Raw genomic sequence first — 13,614 nt, forward strand, 5'->3', positions numbered from 1 at the left:
AAGAAATAATTCTTCTACACTTTAGGAGATGTAGCAAAAGAAAAAAAAAAGCTAAAAGGGCCCCAATGGAAAATCAAAATTTAGGGTGCACATTACATAAACCTTAATACTATTAGCTGCTGTTGATCTTTCAAGACAAAGGGATTCATCACGCTAGATTACTGGACTCAATGTGTAGAAGAAAATATTTAATGGAAGTAAAAATACAATTGTATAAATTGGGAGTTTTCAGAATTTTATTTATACTATTAACTAGAGAAAAAGCATACATATTGTAGCTGTCATACAGTCAATACATCTGCAAGTTTTTCTACTTTAAAGTCTCTATACAAAGTCATTGCCAACTGATGAGGTCATTGATGGCATCAGGCTTAAAATAACCAAGAGGTATAAAAACAAGTTTGTCATCTTGCCCTGAGTGGAAATAGTGAACAAATACAAAAACTGGATCCTAAATGCCGGATGTAATAACACACATGGTTTAATGGTACATTCATGTATCACTTTTCAAATTACGTAAAAACAGTTGTTCTCCATTTTAGACAATTATCAAATCTGACATTTGCTTGTATTCATATCACAAGTCAGCAGTATTTATGAAAACATGTTCCTGCCATTAGATAACCATGATGTCACTTAATTGGCAATTTCACAGATTGGATATTTCATGTAATATTTAAACTGAGTGCCAGCACTGAAAGAGGAAATTACTCACCTTGTACAGTAACATTGTTTCTTCAAGATTTGTCCCCCCCCAGGGGTGTTCCACTCTGGATGCCTGTGCATCCTTGTGTCCCTGCTTGGAGATTCTTCCATAGCCGTGGTTTACTGCGCTGTGCACGTGCAGAAGCGCCTGCCCATGCTCTCTGGTGCGCATGTGGCGCAGGCTCCTCCATTCTTTCTCTACCTGACAAACAGAGCAGAGTGCTGTGAAGGAGGGAGAGAAGCAGTGCACCAATGGGGACACACATCTCTAAGAACCTTCGTTACTGAACAGAGTGAGTAACTTCCTCCTCTTCTTTGAGTAGTGGCCCCATGGCTGCTCCACTCTGGGTGACTATAAAGCAGTAGTCACAGAATGGAAATAGGTCTGGAGCTCAGTCACTACCACAGTAGACAGTACAGCTTGGCCCACTTGGATAGAAGAGGTGATGTGAGACGAGAAAGCACAGCAAACGTATTACTGGAAAACCACATGGCTGCCTTACAAATGTCCATGAGGATGTACATTCTTGAGGAAGGCAGTAGTGGAAGACACGGCCTGGGTGGAGTGGGCTCACAACTGACAACTCTCTCTGAAGAAGTGCATAACGAGTGTGGAAAGAGGAGGAAACCCACTGTGAAAGTCTTTGGGGTGAGACAGGCAGACTTTTGAACCATTCTGCAAAGGATAAGAAAAGCCGGGGAGATTTGTGCCACGAATTCGTACGGTCAATAAAGAAAGCTAACACCTCACAGACATCCAGTGTATGCCATGCCACTTGTGCTGGTTCAGAATGCAGCTTTGGGAAAAATGCAGGTACGTGGATGAGCTCGTGAATGTGAAGTGGCGAGGGAGCCTTAGGTAAGACCACAAAGTAACTATCTTTGGTAAAGACAGTGTAAGGAGGGCTCTGCCATTAAGGCGGCCAGCTCCCCAACACACTTGGCTGACATGATCACCACAAAGAGAGACCTTCATAGATACGTAAAGCCAGGAGCTCAAAAGGTGGCTTCATAAGGCAGCAAAGCACATGATTAAGGTCCCATATGGGGATGAGGGTGCAGACTGACTGGAAGGTGTTCTGAAGGCCCTTTAAGAAACATTTGGTAATAGACAGGCCAGGAACGAAGGCCCCTCTTTGGACTGGTGGAAAGCGGCTATGGCCACAGCAGGCACCCAAACTGTGCTGAGGCTAAGGCCTGAACCGTGCAGGTGTAGGAGGTAGTCCAGAAGAATGGACAAAGGTGAGGTTTGAGGTGGTACAGAGTGGTGGTTGTCCATCCAGTGGGAAAACCACCGCCACTTATAAAGGCAAGCTTTGCAAGCTGATTCCCATCTACTGTTGACACAGATTCTCCTTCTCCCTCAGAGCATGAGGTTTGTGGAGCCATGAAGATGACGTGTGGAGGTGTAGTTTGAGGAGATCAGGATGAAGAGTGCACTGAAGTCCCAAGACAAAGTCACAGCAAGAAGGAAACTGGTAAGGAGCCACTACTGACATCCAAAAGAGGTAAGGGTACCAAGTTCATCTGGGCCAGGCCAGGGCTAGTAGAGGGCCTAGTCTTGTCTGACCTTGAGTAGCACCCTGTGGATAAGCAAAATGGGAAGGGAGGGGGAACGGGTACAACAAAGGCACATCCCATGCAATGGTGAAGGCCTCCCTGATGGAGTGTTTCCTGAGCCCCACTCTGGAACAGTACCAGTGGCATTTTCTGTTGGTTCTGGTGGTCAATAGATATATGTAAGGGTATCCCCACAGTGGAAACACCCGGATGAGGGCAACCGTGTCGATTTCCCGTTTGTGATGGTCGATGAATGTACAACTGAGGGCACTGGCTGGAACGTTAAGAAGTCCACGGAGATACATAGCCACTGGATTGATCTAGTGTCAAACACACCATGTCTGCAGTCTTATGGCTTCCGCACTGGGAGACGGTGAGTGAACTCCCCGTTGGCGGTTGATGTAATATATGCAAGTGGTGTTACCACTAAGGATATTGACCAACTTGCCCACCAGAAACTATTGGAAGTGTTTGCAGGCGTAGCGGAAAGCTACGAGTTCCAAAAGGTTGATGTAAAGCATTTGTTCGGTGAACAACCTGCCCTGCACCGTGTGACGACCAACGTACGCTTCCCAGCTGAGAAGAGAGGTGACGTGGTAAGAGTGACCAACAGTGGCGACTGGTCAAACAGCATGCTGGTGAAAACACTCCCCAGCCACATTCACCATTGAAGAAAGGGTGAACCCACGGAGGGATAGCTACCAACTTGGAAAGCAGGTCCCTGGCTTGAGCATAGCATGAGGCCAGCCATGACTGAAGACAGCAATGTGAAGCTGGGCTAGCTTGACCATCTGTGTGGTGGCAGCCATATGGCCCAGTAGTGCTAAGCAGGCATGTATCGTAGTGGTAGGGGACTGGTGTGCTGCCTGAATGAGAATGAACAGTGTGCATAATCTTTGAATGGGCAGGGTAGCTGTGGCCATGATGGTGTCAATGTGTGCTCCTATAAACTCCAGAGCCTGGGCACAATGTATAGTGGACTCTGTGTATTTGATGGGGAAGCCCAGACTGAGTAAGAGGTGCACAGTGACTTGCACCATGTGTAGCGCTTCAGAGAGCAAGGGACCCTTTAAGGCTAACATCCAGATAAAGGAAGATGACGACTCCTTGCCAGTGAAGACGAGCAGCCACCACTACCACCAAGGTTTCAGAAAACACTTGCGGCACTGTGGAAAGGCCGAATGGGAGGACCTGGTATTGATAGTGAGAGCGCCCTATTGTGAAAAAGAGGAAGCATCTGGGAGCTGGATGGGTGGTGATATGGAAATACACATCCTGTAGATCGAGAGCTGAGAGCCAGTAGTTCTTGTCCAGGGCTGGAATAATGGTAGCAAGGGTCACCATCCTGAAGCATCTGTAGAGCACATATTTGTTGAGTCGTCTGAGGTCCAAAATAGGTCTCCATCCTCAGCTCTTCTGAGCAAGGAAGTAAGTGGAGTGAAACTCCTTGCCCTGAAATTCCTCAGGAACAGGCTTGATCACCCCCAGACTAAGGCAGCATTGGACCTCCTGGTCAAGGAGAATCTTGTGAGAAGGGGCCCTGAAGAGGGATGGGGGGGGCATAGAGATGAAGGGGATGGAGTATCCTTGTCCCACCAGCTCCGAAACCCATTTGTCTGTGGTGATGGCTTCCCACTGACAGAAAAAAAAAAAAAAGACAGATGGTGGCAGAACAGTTGTGTGGTGCCCTGTTGGAAACACTGGATCAGACTCTTGACCACACCCTCAAAACCATTGCTTGAAGGGTTGAGAGTGGGACATCAAGGGCTGTTGACTTTGATACTGTCTGCCAGAATGTTGGTGTTGCCAGAACCGAGGCTGTTGCTGGGACTGTTGGTACTGGTCCCAGGGGAACTGAAATGGGGAATACCAAGCCTGTTTAGCCGAGGCTGTATACATTCCCAAGGTGCATAACGTCATCCTGTAGTCTTTCACTGAATGCAGATAAGACCAACAAAGTCCTCCAGAGACATGCTGGTGGTCAACTGGGATGCCATCAAACTTGTGCTGAAGCTCCTTCGGTACCTCTGAGGGGATGAGCCTTGAGATGTGGCACATGATGGTATTAAATATTAGAGCGTGTCTGGCACTGATGTTCAGGGAGTGCTGGTACTGATTAACTGGGATTTCCCGAGTGTCCTTATCTAATAGATTGTGTCACCCGGTGGAAAAGGTCCTGGAATGACCAGGCACTGTCAGCTGAGAGAGGCGACAAGGCAAGCATCACATCGTCTAGTGATGAGGAAGACGGGTGCGGAGGAGACAGCCATGATGAAGGGGGGCGCAGTTCCAATGCTGCTGATGGTGCCAACTGGGTACAGTCATGCCATGACAACGCATGCCACAAGGGCCACTGTAGTTCAGGTTGGGAGTAGTGGTGAGCAAGCTGTGTGGGAGGAGGTGGGTGGTATTGGTGCAACATCCTGCCAAGGGTGTAGAAATCTGGAACGTTGAGAGAAAAATATGATGGTGTCATCTGATCTGGCAACCAGTGTAGGAGGTCCGGTGTCAGAGATGGATGACAATGCCAAACGGTGGCAAAGGCACAGTGAAGTTGGTGGCCTTGGTGACGATCAGTACCAACGAGATGGTGTGCTGGCCCAGTCTGCTGTCCAATCAGTGCCAGTGCCAGATCTCTCCGTGCCGATTGCTGCAGCATGGAGGGCGTGGATGATGCACCGTACTTGTGGCAATGCCGTGTCATATCCCCTGGTGCTGGAGTGTGGGAAGGGCTATCTGCCCTGGTCTTACACGAAGCCCCTTGTTGCAGTGAGCATGAACAGTGCCATCTCCTAGTGGATGCAACAGGAGGCACAGGTGCTGGAGCGGTCTGCTATGTTTTAGATGACTGGGCTCGCCGGTGCCAATGAAGTCGACACCATGTGTTTGTGCTTTGGCATGGAATGCGCCTGTTTAATTGATGCTGGCAGGGACAGTGCTGGAGAACCTGGGATGGTTTTCCCTTCGGGTGCAGCCCACAAAGACAACACTGGAGGCCAGGAACGGGCAGAACAGGGACCTGATATGATGACAACAAGAGGACCTTTGGAGGCCAGGAGATGCTTGGCATTTTCACCCTTGGCCACACCTTTCACCACTGGTTTATCTGGAGCTGGTAGCTGCAAGAATTTTTCATAGAGAAAGGTCTTCAGCCTGTTGGCCCGATCTTTACAGGCACTTGCCATCAGGCTGGAAAAAATGGATGCAAGACTGCATCTGGTGGCCTTCCCCAAAGCATTTTATGTAGGACACATGGCCGTCCAACATGGTCATGGCACTGTTGCACGTGACACGCTACTTGAATATTGAGGAGCCCGGTATGGCAGTGATGCAGGACACCACCTATACTAACTACATTTTTTTTTTTTTAAATTCAAACAACATAGAAAGAGGGCAGATAACTTGGACTAGGGGATGGCTAAGGAGTAACTAACAACTTCTCTAACTCTTTTGCAGAGACTAGCAAGGCTTTGTTTGCAGCAGAGGATGGTACAGAAGGAACAGAGGAGCCTGCACCGTGTGCCAGACAGCACAAACAGGTGCTTCTGTGCATGTGCGGTGCGGGAAACCACAGCTACGGAAGAATCTCTGAGCATCGACATGAGGACACACTGACACCCAGAGTGTAGCACCCAAAGGGACACTACTCAAAGTAGTAGTATCCGTTTCTTTTAGTGTTTTAAAAAGTGTGTGCCTTTATAAATAAAACTCTAAAATGCCTTTTTAAAAATAGTAAATGAAAAGAAACATTTCTTTTTCCAGATTACTTTTAATTACCAACAATGTACTCCTCATTTTTGGCAGTCCATATCCTTCAGTCTTGAAAACCACAGCAAGATACTCATCAAGATGAAGAAATCTCTGCTGCTAATGATTTGTTCCCTAAAAGAACTAAATGTAAGATTTCAATAACTAAAGTTGTCTTAAGGTAAATGTTTATGGTGATTAGAAGGAATTTTCAGATATAAATTATATTCTGCATAAAAAAGGCTCACAAGGCTTATCAGCAAGTTGCCAGCATGGTGTTCGATCCTTTTGAAAGTATCCATTTGGACTTTACTTCAAGGCTTGAGCCACATGTTGTGAAAGTAAAGACCTGAAAAAGTAACTGAAATCCAATTTCTGCATATTCATTTTCTTTCTGCTGAGAGCAAGAAGGCAAACGCATTTTTAAAACCTGGTTTTAAAAGATTAATTAGAACAAAAGTAAAAAGGTATCTTCAGGTTATAAACAAAATTGCTTTTTACAATCCACCATCCTGACAATAGAATAGCCCACAGCAGTGCACAGAGAAATCTCAGTCCAGAGGTTGTGGGTCTGCAATAGGCATGGTATGAAGTACTTCATCCAGAAGCTGGAGGGCGCGGTGTAAGTGAATTTCAATCCAACAGGGAGTTTCTTTGATGCTCTGCCTTGGGTAGTCAGGTCCCCAACCTTTCACAAAACTCATCCTGAGTATGCACAAGCGGCGAAGATCATCTACACCAATTCCAGCAGCTGCTGACAAACCTAAGTGAGAGATACTGAGTAAGTGTTTGTGTGCTTTTAATTGTCTCAGCCATAGCATTTTGCCGTAACAGTTCCATGTAACACGGAGCCAATTCTCTACATAATAACCCATTTGCTCAGCTGTTCTTCCATGTACAGTTCTCCCTCTTCGCAAACATATTTAGATTCGTCCTAGATACAAAGGCTTTTCAGCTCAACTTTTTGATTGGCGTGGCTATGAATCCTTGTAACCCACTACAAGCTATCAGAGATAGCTAATTAAACTTCGAACAGTTATGTTATGTAAGCTAGTATTAAAAGCCCATTTTAAAAAGCCAAATGCAGCTAGAGGTACTTATGTCTGGAGTTAAGTGAACTATAGATTGGTCAAGCCTTATGACAGGAGTATAAAGTACTGATAATTGCTCTACTGCACTTGTTTCAAAATGGACCAAAAGTCACAAATCCAAATTACACAAAAGCAACCAAAAAAGTATTTCCAAATGTGCATATGTAGTTTATCCAGGAGCACCTTCTATACACAAAAGCATACGTATGTACCAGTCTCAGCTTTTCACTTCAACATGATTACCCCAAAGGGCTGTACAAGTAGAATTGGGCAACTTCAACATCTACTGCAATCTACTTGCTGCCATGTGACTTCTTTCCAATATCTGGAGAAAGGGGCCTAAAGCCATAGTGGTAATTTAAAACGTGCTATTAATAAGAACAGCTTGTACTTCCATTTTAAACCTTTAGTGCAAAGTTAATTTGCTAATAAACATTTCCCAACAGTGTAAAATTGGTACATACTACAGGTTGTCTGCTCAAGGAAGATTTTTTTGTTATTTTAAAGCAGACAAAATATACTACATATTTTTTAAAAATAACAAAAAAATCTTATCCAAATTATTCTGGTTTCGTTTTATATTGTCCATAGCAAGATGGAAATTGTAAGTAAGCACTCAGCATTTTTGAAAATCTAGCTACTTAGTTGGGTGCCTAAATATCAATTTAGGAGGTTAAACTTAGGCACCAATTTAAAAAAAAAATCTTTTCTTTTAGCAGAATTCAAGGCAATCTCAGGGACAGAGCTCAGCACCTTTCTCCAGGATAAGCTTCTTACAAGATGGTCTTGGCCTCTCTCTCACAAACCTCAGTCATATTTTTTAGCACCTGGCTCATTTAGTTCTCCCTGGGAAATTTTTCAAGCTTTGTTTTAGAAGGTGGAAACATGACTTCACATAGAGTAACCCAGTTATACCGTTTGGCCTTTGTGCCTCAGAAGCAGTGTACTCTGTCACAAACTTTTATAGGGACAAATTTTTCAGCCATGTTCACACTGGAATTCATAATGGAAGCTTGTGAAGAGAAGCTACAAAATTAGGTAATTTACTTAATAAGAGTATATCTGAAGTGTAAATAAGAATCATAGAATCACAGAACAATAGCGCTGGAAGAGACCTAAAGAAGCCATCGAGTCCAGCCCCCCGCTCTAAGTAGGGCCAAAACCATCAGATCAGCCCCACCAGGCCTTTGTCAAGGTGAGACTTAAACACCTGCAGGGATGGAGACTCCACTACCTCCCTGGGTAGACGATTCCAACGCTTCACCACCCTCCTAGTGAAAAAGTTTTTCCTAATGTTCAACCTGGATCTTTCCAACCACAACCTGAGACCATTGTTCCGTGTTCTGCCATCCGTGACCACTGTGAACAGCCTCTCTCCAGCCTCTTTGCAGCCTCCCTTCAGTAAGCTGAAGGCTTTTATCAAGTCCCCCCAGATATAATACGTCCCTCGTTCACTCAAAAGGCTGTTTAACTCCAAAAGAGAAAAAAAATGACTTAATATACTTACTGATTGCTGGGGCTATTCCACCTACTGATCCTGGTCCAGGTATGTTTCCAGCTACTGCTGCAGCCTGGGCAGCAGCTGCAGCTTGTGCAGTGGCAGCCTGTTGTTGCATCTGACGATGACATTGGCGTAAATCAAACACCTTTTAAAAAAATATAAGTCCTGCATTACCCATTTATCCTACCTATTGAGGGACAGAGTTCATAAGAGCCAAATGCTATTACTGCCATTATAAATGAGAAATTTAAGATCTTAACACACAGAAAATTAGTGTGTCTAGACACAAGCTTGTACCAAGTAAATTTTTATTTCTAGAAAAAACTGTCAAAATTCTATCCATTGTTTTTACAGACTCTTCCATAATTTGAGCACCAGTAGCTATTCAAAAAACCCAACACACTGAGATCTTAACCGAATCACTGTGGGCTTTAACTCTGATCCACAAAAAGGCTACCTGTGTGGGTCAAATTGCAGGATCAGGCTCTAAGACTGTCACAAACTGACAAAATTCAGAAGGTCAAAGCTTAATTCTTAATTTCAAAAAGCGAAGCATCTAAATGAAAAATTAGAAATGTGTCCACCTAAACTTCAGTCCTTGACTGCTCTGGTCACAGCCATGGTGAAATACAGTCATTTACTTACACAGAATACTGACAGCTGGTAGGCCTCAAATTAAAGCAGTTAAGTTTCAGTTTGTGGGCACATGGCTGTCTTATAATGACAGTGTACTGAAATACACAAAAATTCTGCTCTAAGAGACTGAGGGATTCTACAGTGAGTGAAAGAAACATGGTGCTGCCCAGCAAAGTATTTTGGTGTTTAACCTCATTTTACATAGATAAATAATAAGTGAATGATCATTTTGATGTAGATGAAATCTGAAATCTAACAGAAAAAATATGACTTTTGGTGGATTCATTGCTTCAATATTGACATGCTGATGCTTTTTTTTTAAAAAGTAACTTAAAAAATGTAATACTACGTTTTAAAATTCCATTTTTCCCCAAAATGAGAAAATGAACTGGACTAAATAAGCTTAAGCAAGCAACTTTATGTAATGATTTGTTTTACAAAACTTAAAATGCAAAACCACTGCTAAGACTGCTTGCAAAATGATTATGAAATGACTAGTTGCTTCCATAACATCTAAACAAACACTGCCAATTTAAAAAGCCATTCATAGACAATAAATTAAACAATACTTCATTTGGCACTACAGGTTGAACCTCCCAAAACCAGCACTCTCTGGTCCAGCAACATGTTACTGGACCAGAGACCCTGGGTTGGGAGGTTAGTAGGGCAAGCCCAGTGGCCTTGGCAGAGGAAGCCAATGGTACTTGTGTCCCTGGGCAAAGGTGACAGCTGATTGGTGCTAGTCTCCACGGGGACAGGGCCATCCTGGCAGCCCAGCATGTGAAGCTGGTACCCACAAGGCCACGGCAGTGTCCAGTACACCAGCCAGGGACGAGCTGGAGGCCAATCAAGGTGGTGCCAGTGCCCATAGCTGTATCTGGCACCTGGGGGGGCTGGAGCCATGTCCTGCAGTCTAGTCAGGCTGGAGCCAGCCTCTGTATTTGGCAGCCTGAGGTGCACAGGCTGGTGTCAGCTCAGCAGGGGCTGAGGTCCAGGCAGGAGGTAAACGGGCCCCAGTGCTAGAGGTGTGTATGTTGGCGGTGAGGGCAAAAGAGGAGCCGGCAGCAGGAGGGGCAGCAAACTCGGTGGCCACCGTAGGGAAGCTCCCTTCATCCAGCAAATTCCCTTGTTTGGGACTGGTCAGGTCCCCAGGGTGCTGGTCGAGGGAGTCGTTAGTCTAAGACAGACTAAACCAGTTTTTGTTTTAGTGGGAAAAACGTACTGTTGGTTATTTGGTTTAAATTTCTTTCAGCACTTCATAAAACAATTTTTTTCCACTAACAGAACAAAGTCATTTGTTATTTCTTACAATTACAATCCAGAATATTTAAACCAACCTTTAAAAACAGCAAGAAACGCTGTGGCAGCTTATAGACCAACAGAAATTTTGGATCATAAGCTTTCATGGGGCATTGCATTGCATCTGATGAAATAGGTCTTTGCCCACAAATGCTTATGCTCCAACAATTCTGTTAGTCTATAAGGTGCCACAGGACCTCTCATTTTTGCAGATACAGACTAACACGGTTACCGCTCTGAAACTTGAAACCAACCTTTATATATGCACTTGGGTAAATCTTGTGAACTGCATCTCCTGGTGCACGCCCAGCTTCTCTATCCAAGTAGTAGCTCTGAACAAAGACTGCATGGTCACTGAGGCACCTAACCCACACGTCGCCTTCACCTTTACATTCCAGCTGCACCCCTTTACCTATGTGCAACCTTAAGTGGGGAAAAAGTGTTCTCAGTAGTGCACTACAGGACAATTAAATTCCAGCCTGTAATATAACTTAGTTAGAAGGCGAATACGTTAACTATTTTTAAAAGAATTAGAACTGTTGATGTCTTAGCAGCAGTTGAATGCAAGCTACACAACACAGCATGAAGGTGGGTCATATCCATATTGTATGAGCAGGCTGCACTGAACACAACACGGGGTGTCCAGCAGGTTCACCACTTGCCACATGTGGCACATAGGACACTGCGTTGTGGTGAATACAGGGGAGGCCAACCCGCGGCTCTCAAACCACATGCAGGTCTTGGAGGCTTAAAATGCCGTGTGCCAGGAGTGCTCTCTACCCACTCCACACATGTACCCCACCTTTTGGTGAGAGAAGCGTGTGGAGGCAGCAGCAGCACCCTAGCAGCTCTGGAGAGTCACCAGCACTGAATTAGAACGAGAGGGGCCGGGGGGTGCCTGGCATTCATTTTCGAGTGGGTGGACGGCTGGGAGTGCCCGGCTCTGGGGAGGGGGTGATCATTTATTTTGGGAGGATGGGGCTGGGAGTGCCTGGCTCTACAAAATTTTGTACAATATAATGTGGCGAATATAGAACAACCACCACCACAGGTGTGGCAATCTTTGACTTCCAATTGGACACAATTGATGTAAAATTAATTTTATGGTAGCAGCAGCAGCATGGACAAGCAATACTGGTCAAGGAACATTTAATGTAACTGTAGGCAGATTGTGCATTCCAAAACTTAGCAAATACAATATTTGGGCCTCCCATTTTGGCAGAAAAAAGAATCCACACTAACAATTGTCCTAAATTATTTGCAGTGCTCTAGCCACGCTGATACTGGAAGATAAGAGAAACAAAAAGCGTGAGGTAGAATCTTTTACTGGCCCAGTGGTGAAACAGGCCACCTTTTGAGCTACACAGAGCTCTCCTAAAGTCAAACTGTACAGTTCTGCAATAGAGAACTGGATTAAAAAAATGGCACTGGGCACATCTCCTGAAGCAATGCCGCAAAACAGCAACATAATCTTTGGTGATGTCACAATAATGCACCTTATTTTAAACTATTAACAATTGGAATATTTTAGTCCTGTTGTATTCCTCTTTGTTTCATGGGGAAAAGGACTTTATCATGAGCAAGAAAGTTCCTGAGATCCTTTTTCTGCTCTTTTACCAAAACTTAAGTGTGTGTGGTAAGAATGAAAAACAAGTATCAATTTTCAATTTGCTTCAAAGAACCTGTGAACTTCATTTAGTGTCATCTTTGCCCTTACACTCAAGAATAAACCCTTCCCCAGGCACAAGGATACCAAGTGTACTTATAATTATGACAACTTTCAAACACAATTTTATAAACGAACAAAACAGCAATGTGACACTTCAAAGGGCATACGCCTGGGTCACTGAGCCATTTCTCAGCTGGATGAACACACCCAAAATGAGAATCCAAAGGCCCAGGAACACCCGTGCTGCCATAGCATATTAATTAGAAAGTACATAAACAGCACTTATACCTTCAAAAGAAATGTATATACCAAAAGCTTAAAATAATAAATATGAATTACAACCAAAGTCTGGTGCCCCAGAAAACATGCAAAATACCTTGCTCTTTCAATGGCTTCTGTTCTGTGTACATTAGACAGCTGTCCCAGGCAAAAGCGATCTCCTCCTGAAGGGTCCACATATCCATCCACAGTAACAACTGGGCAACTTGAAGGGACCTTAAACGTCTCCCCAACCTGCACATCCATTTCAAAGTAAGCAATTGAACACCAATACTCCGGAGCTACAGAAGACAAAGAGAAGGCTGAAATGGGCTAATAAAATTCTGCAAAAGCATGAGACAGAAAGGTTTAGAACGTCTCCATTTGTACTTGGATTTTGATTTTTAGCTGTGTATGAATGTGTTTTATTACACTGTATATATAAAGTCAGCAATGAGATCAAAATCAGCATAAAATTGCCTCTGCTTTCAATTTTTTGGTCACATTTATTAGTAAATATTTTGTACATTAGACACAGAACAGGAACACCTGGGCAGGAATGATGTTAAGGTAATTTAAATTTGCATTTAACTATTATTCTAACTGCACAATGTCAATAAATGTGCATATTAATAGATTTCTAAATCAACCTGCACTAGCTAGGTAAAGACAGAAGCACTGCAAATTACTAGTAGAAATGCTCTACTTTTACCATAAAAGAGCACACAAAGGTTTCAAGTTGTTATAAATCCTTAAAGAACAAATATTTCAGACATATGTTTATAAAAAAATACTTCAGTATGAAGCAGGTGGATTATAGACAAATTTATATTTTTATAATTAACACTTATGTCTTATTAGTTCAGCTTTCAATCCTTACAAGTTTTTCCTTCATCGGTAAAGGCCAATGAAGGGAAAAAATAAATTAGGTTTAAATCATACAGGTGATGTAACCTATGTGAAGCGACAAACTGTATTATTATTGTTAGTATACTATCTTGCATCTTCAAGTTGAGTGGTTTTCTAGGTTTCACTGCAAAAGTGTACCTGCCTAGATTCCACCAATTGCTTAACCTTAAAAGTCTGTTTTTTATATTTCAAATCCATTCTTTGAAAAAGTCTCTGGAAATACCAACAGTTAACATTTA

General features: G+C 43.6%; 1 protein-coding gene across 2 annotated transcripts in view; it reads right to left on the reverse strand.

Moving 5' to 3' along the window:
* Positions 1–201: 201 nt before the first annotated feature.
* The window catches only part of SMAD4 (SMAD family member 4), a 43,592-nt gene continuing 30,179 nt past the window's right edge, over positions 202–13,614 (reverse strand). For both annotated transcript variants that reach the window (XM_074995779.1, XM_074995780.1), the window contains exons 9-12: positions 12,585–12,768; positions 10,794–10,962; positions 8,611–8,749; positions 202–6,775 (exon numbers count right to left, since the gene is read on the reverse strand). In XM_074995779.1, coding sequence (XP_074851880.1) covers positions 6,564–6,775; positions 8,611–8,749; positions 10,794–10,962; positions 12,585–12,768 — 704 coding nt within the window. In that variant the 3' untranslated portion in view covers positions 202–6,563. The remainder of the gene's footprint in view (positions 6,776–8,610; positions 8,750–10,793; positions 10,963–12,584; positions 12,769–13,614) is intronic.

The sequence above is a fragment of the Carettochelys insculpta genome, chromosome 5 (genome assembly GCF_033958435.1).
Source record: "Carettochelys insculpta isolate YL-2023 chromosome 5, ASM3395843v1, whole genome shotgun sequence".
Classification (NCBI taxonomy): domain Eukaryota; kingdom Metazoa; phylum Chordata; order Testudines; family Carettochelyidae; genus Carettochelys; species Carettochelys insculpta.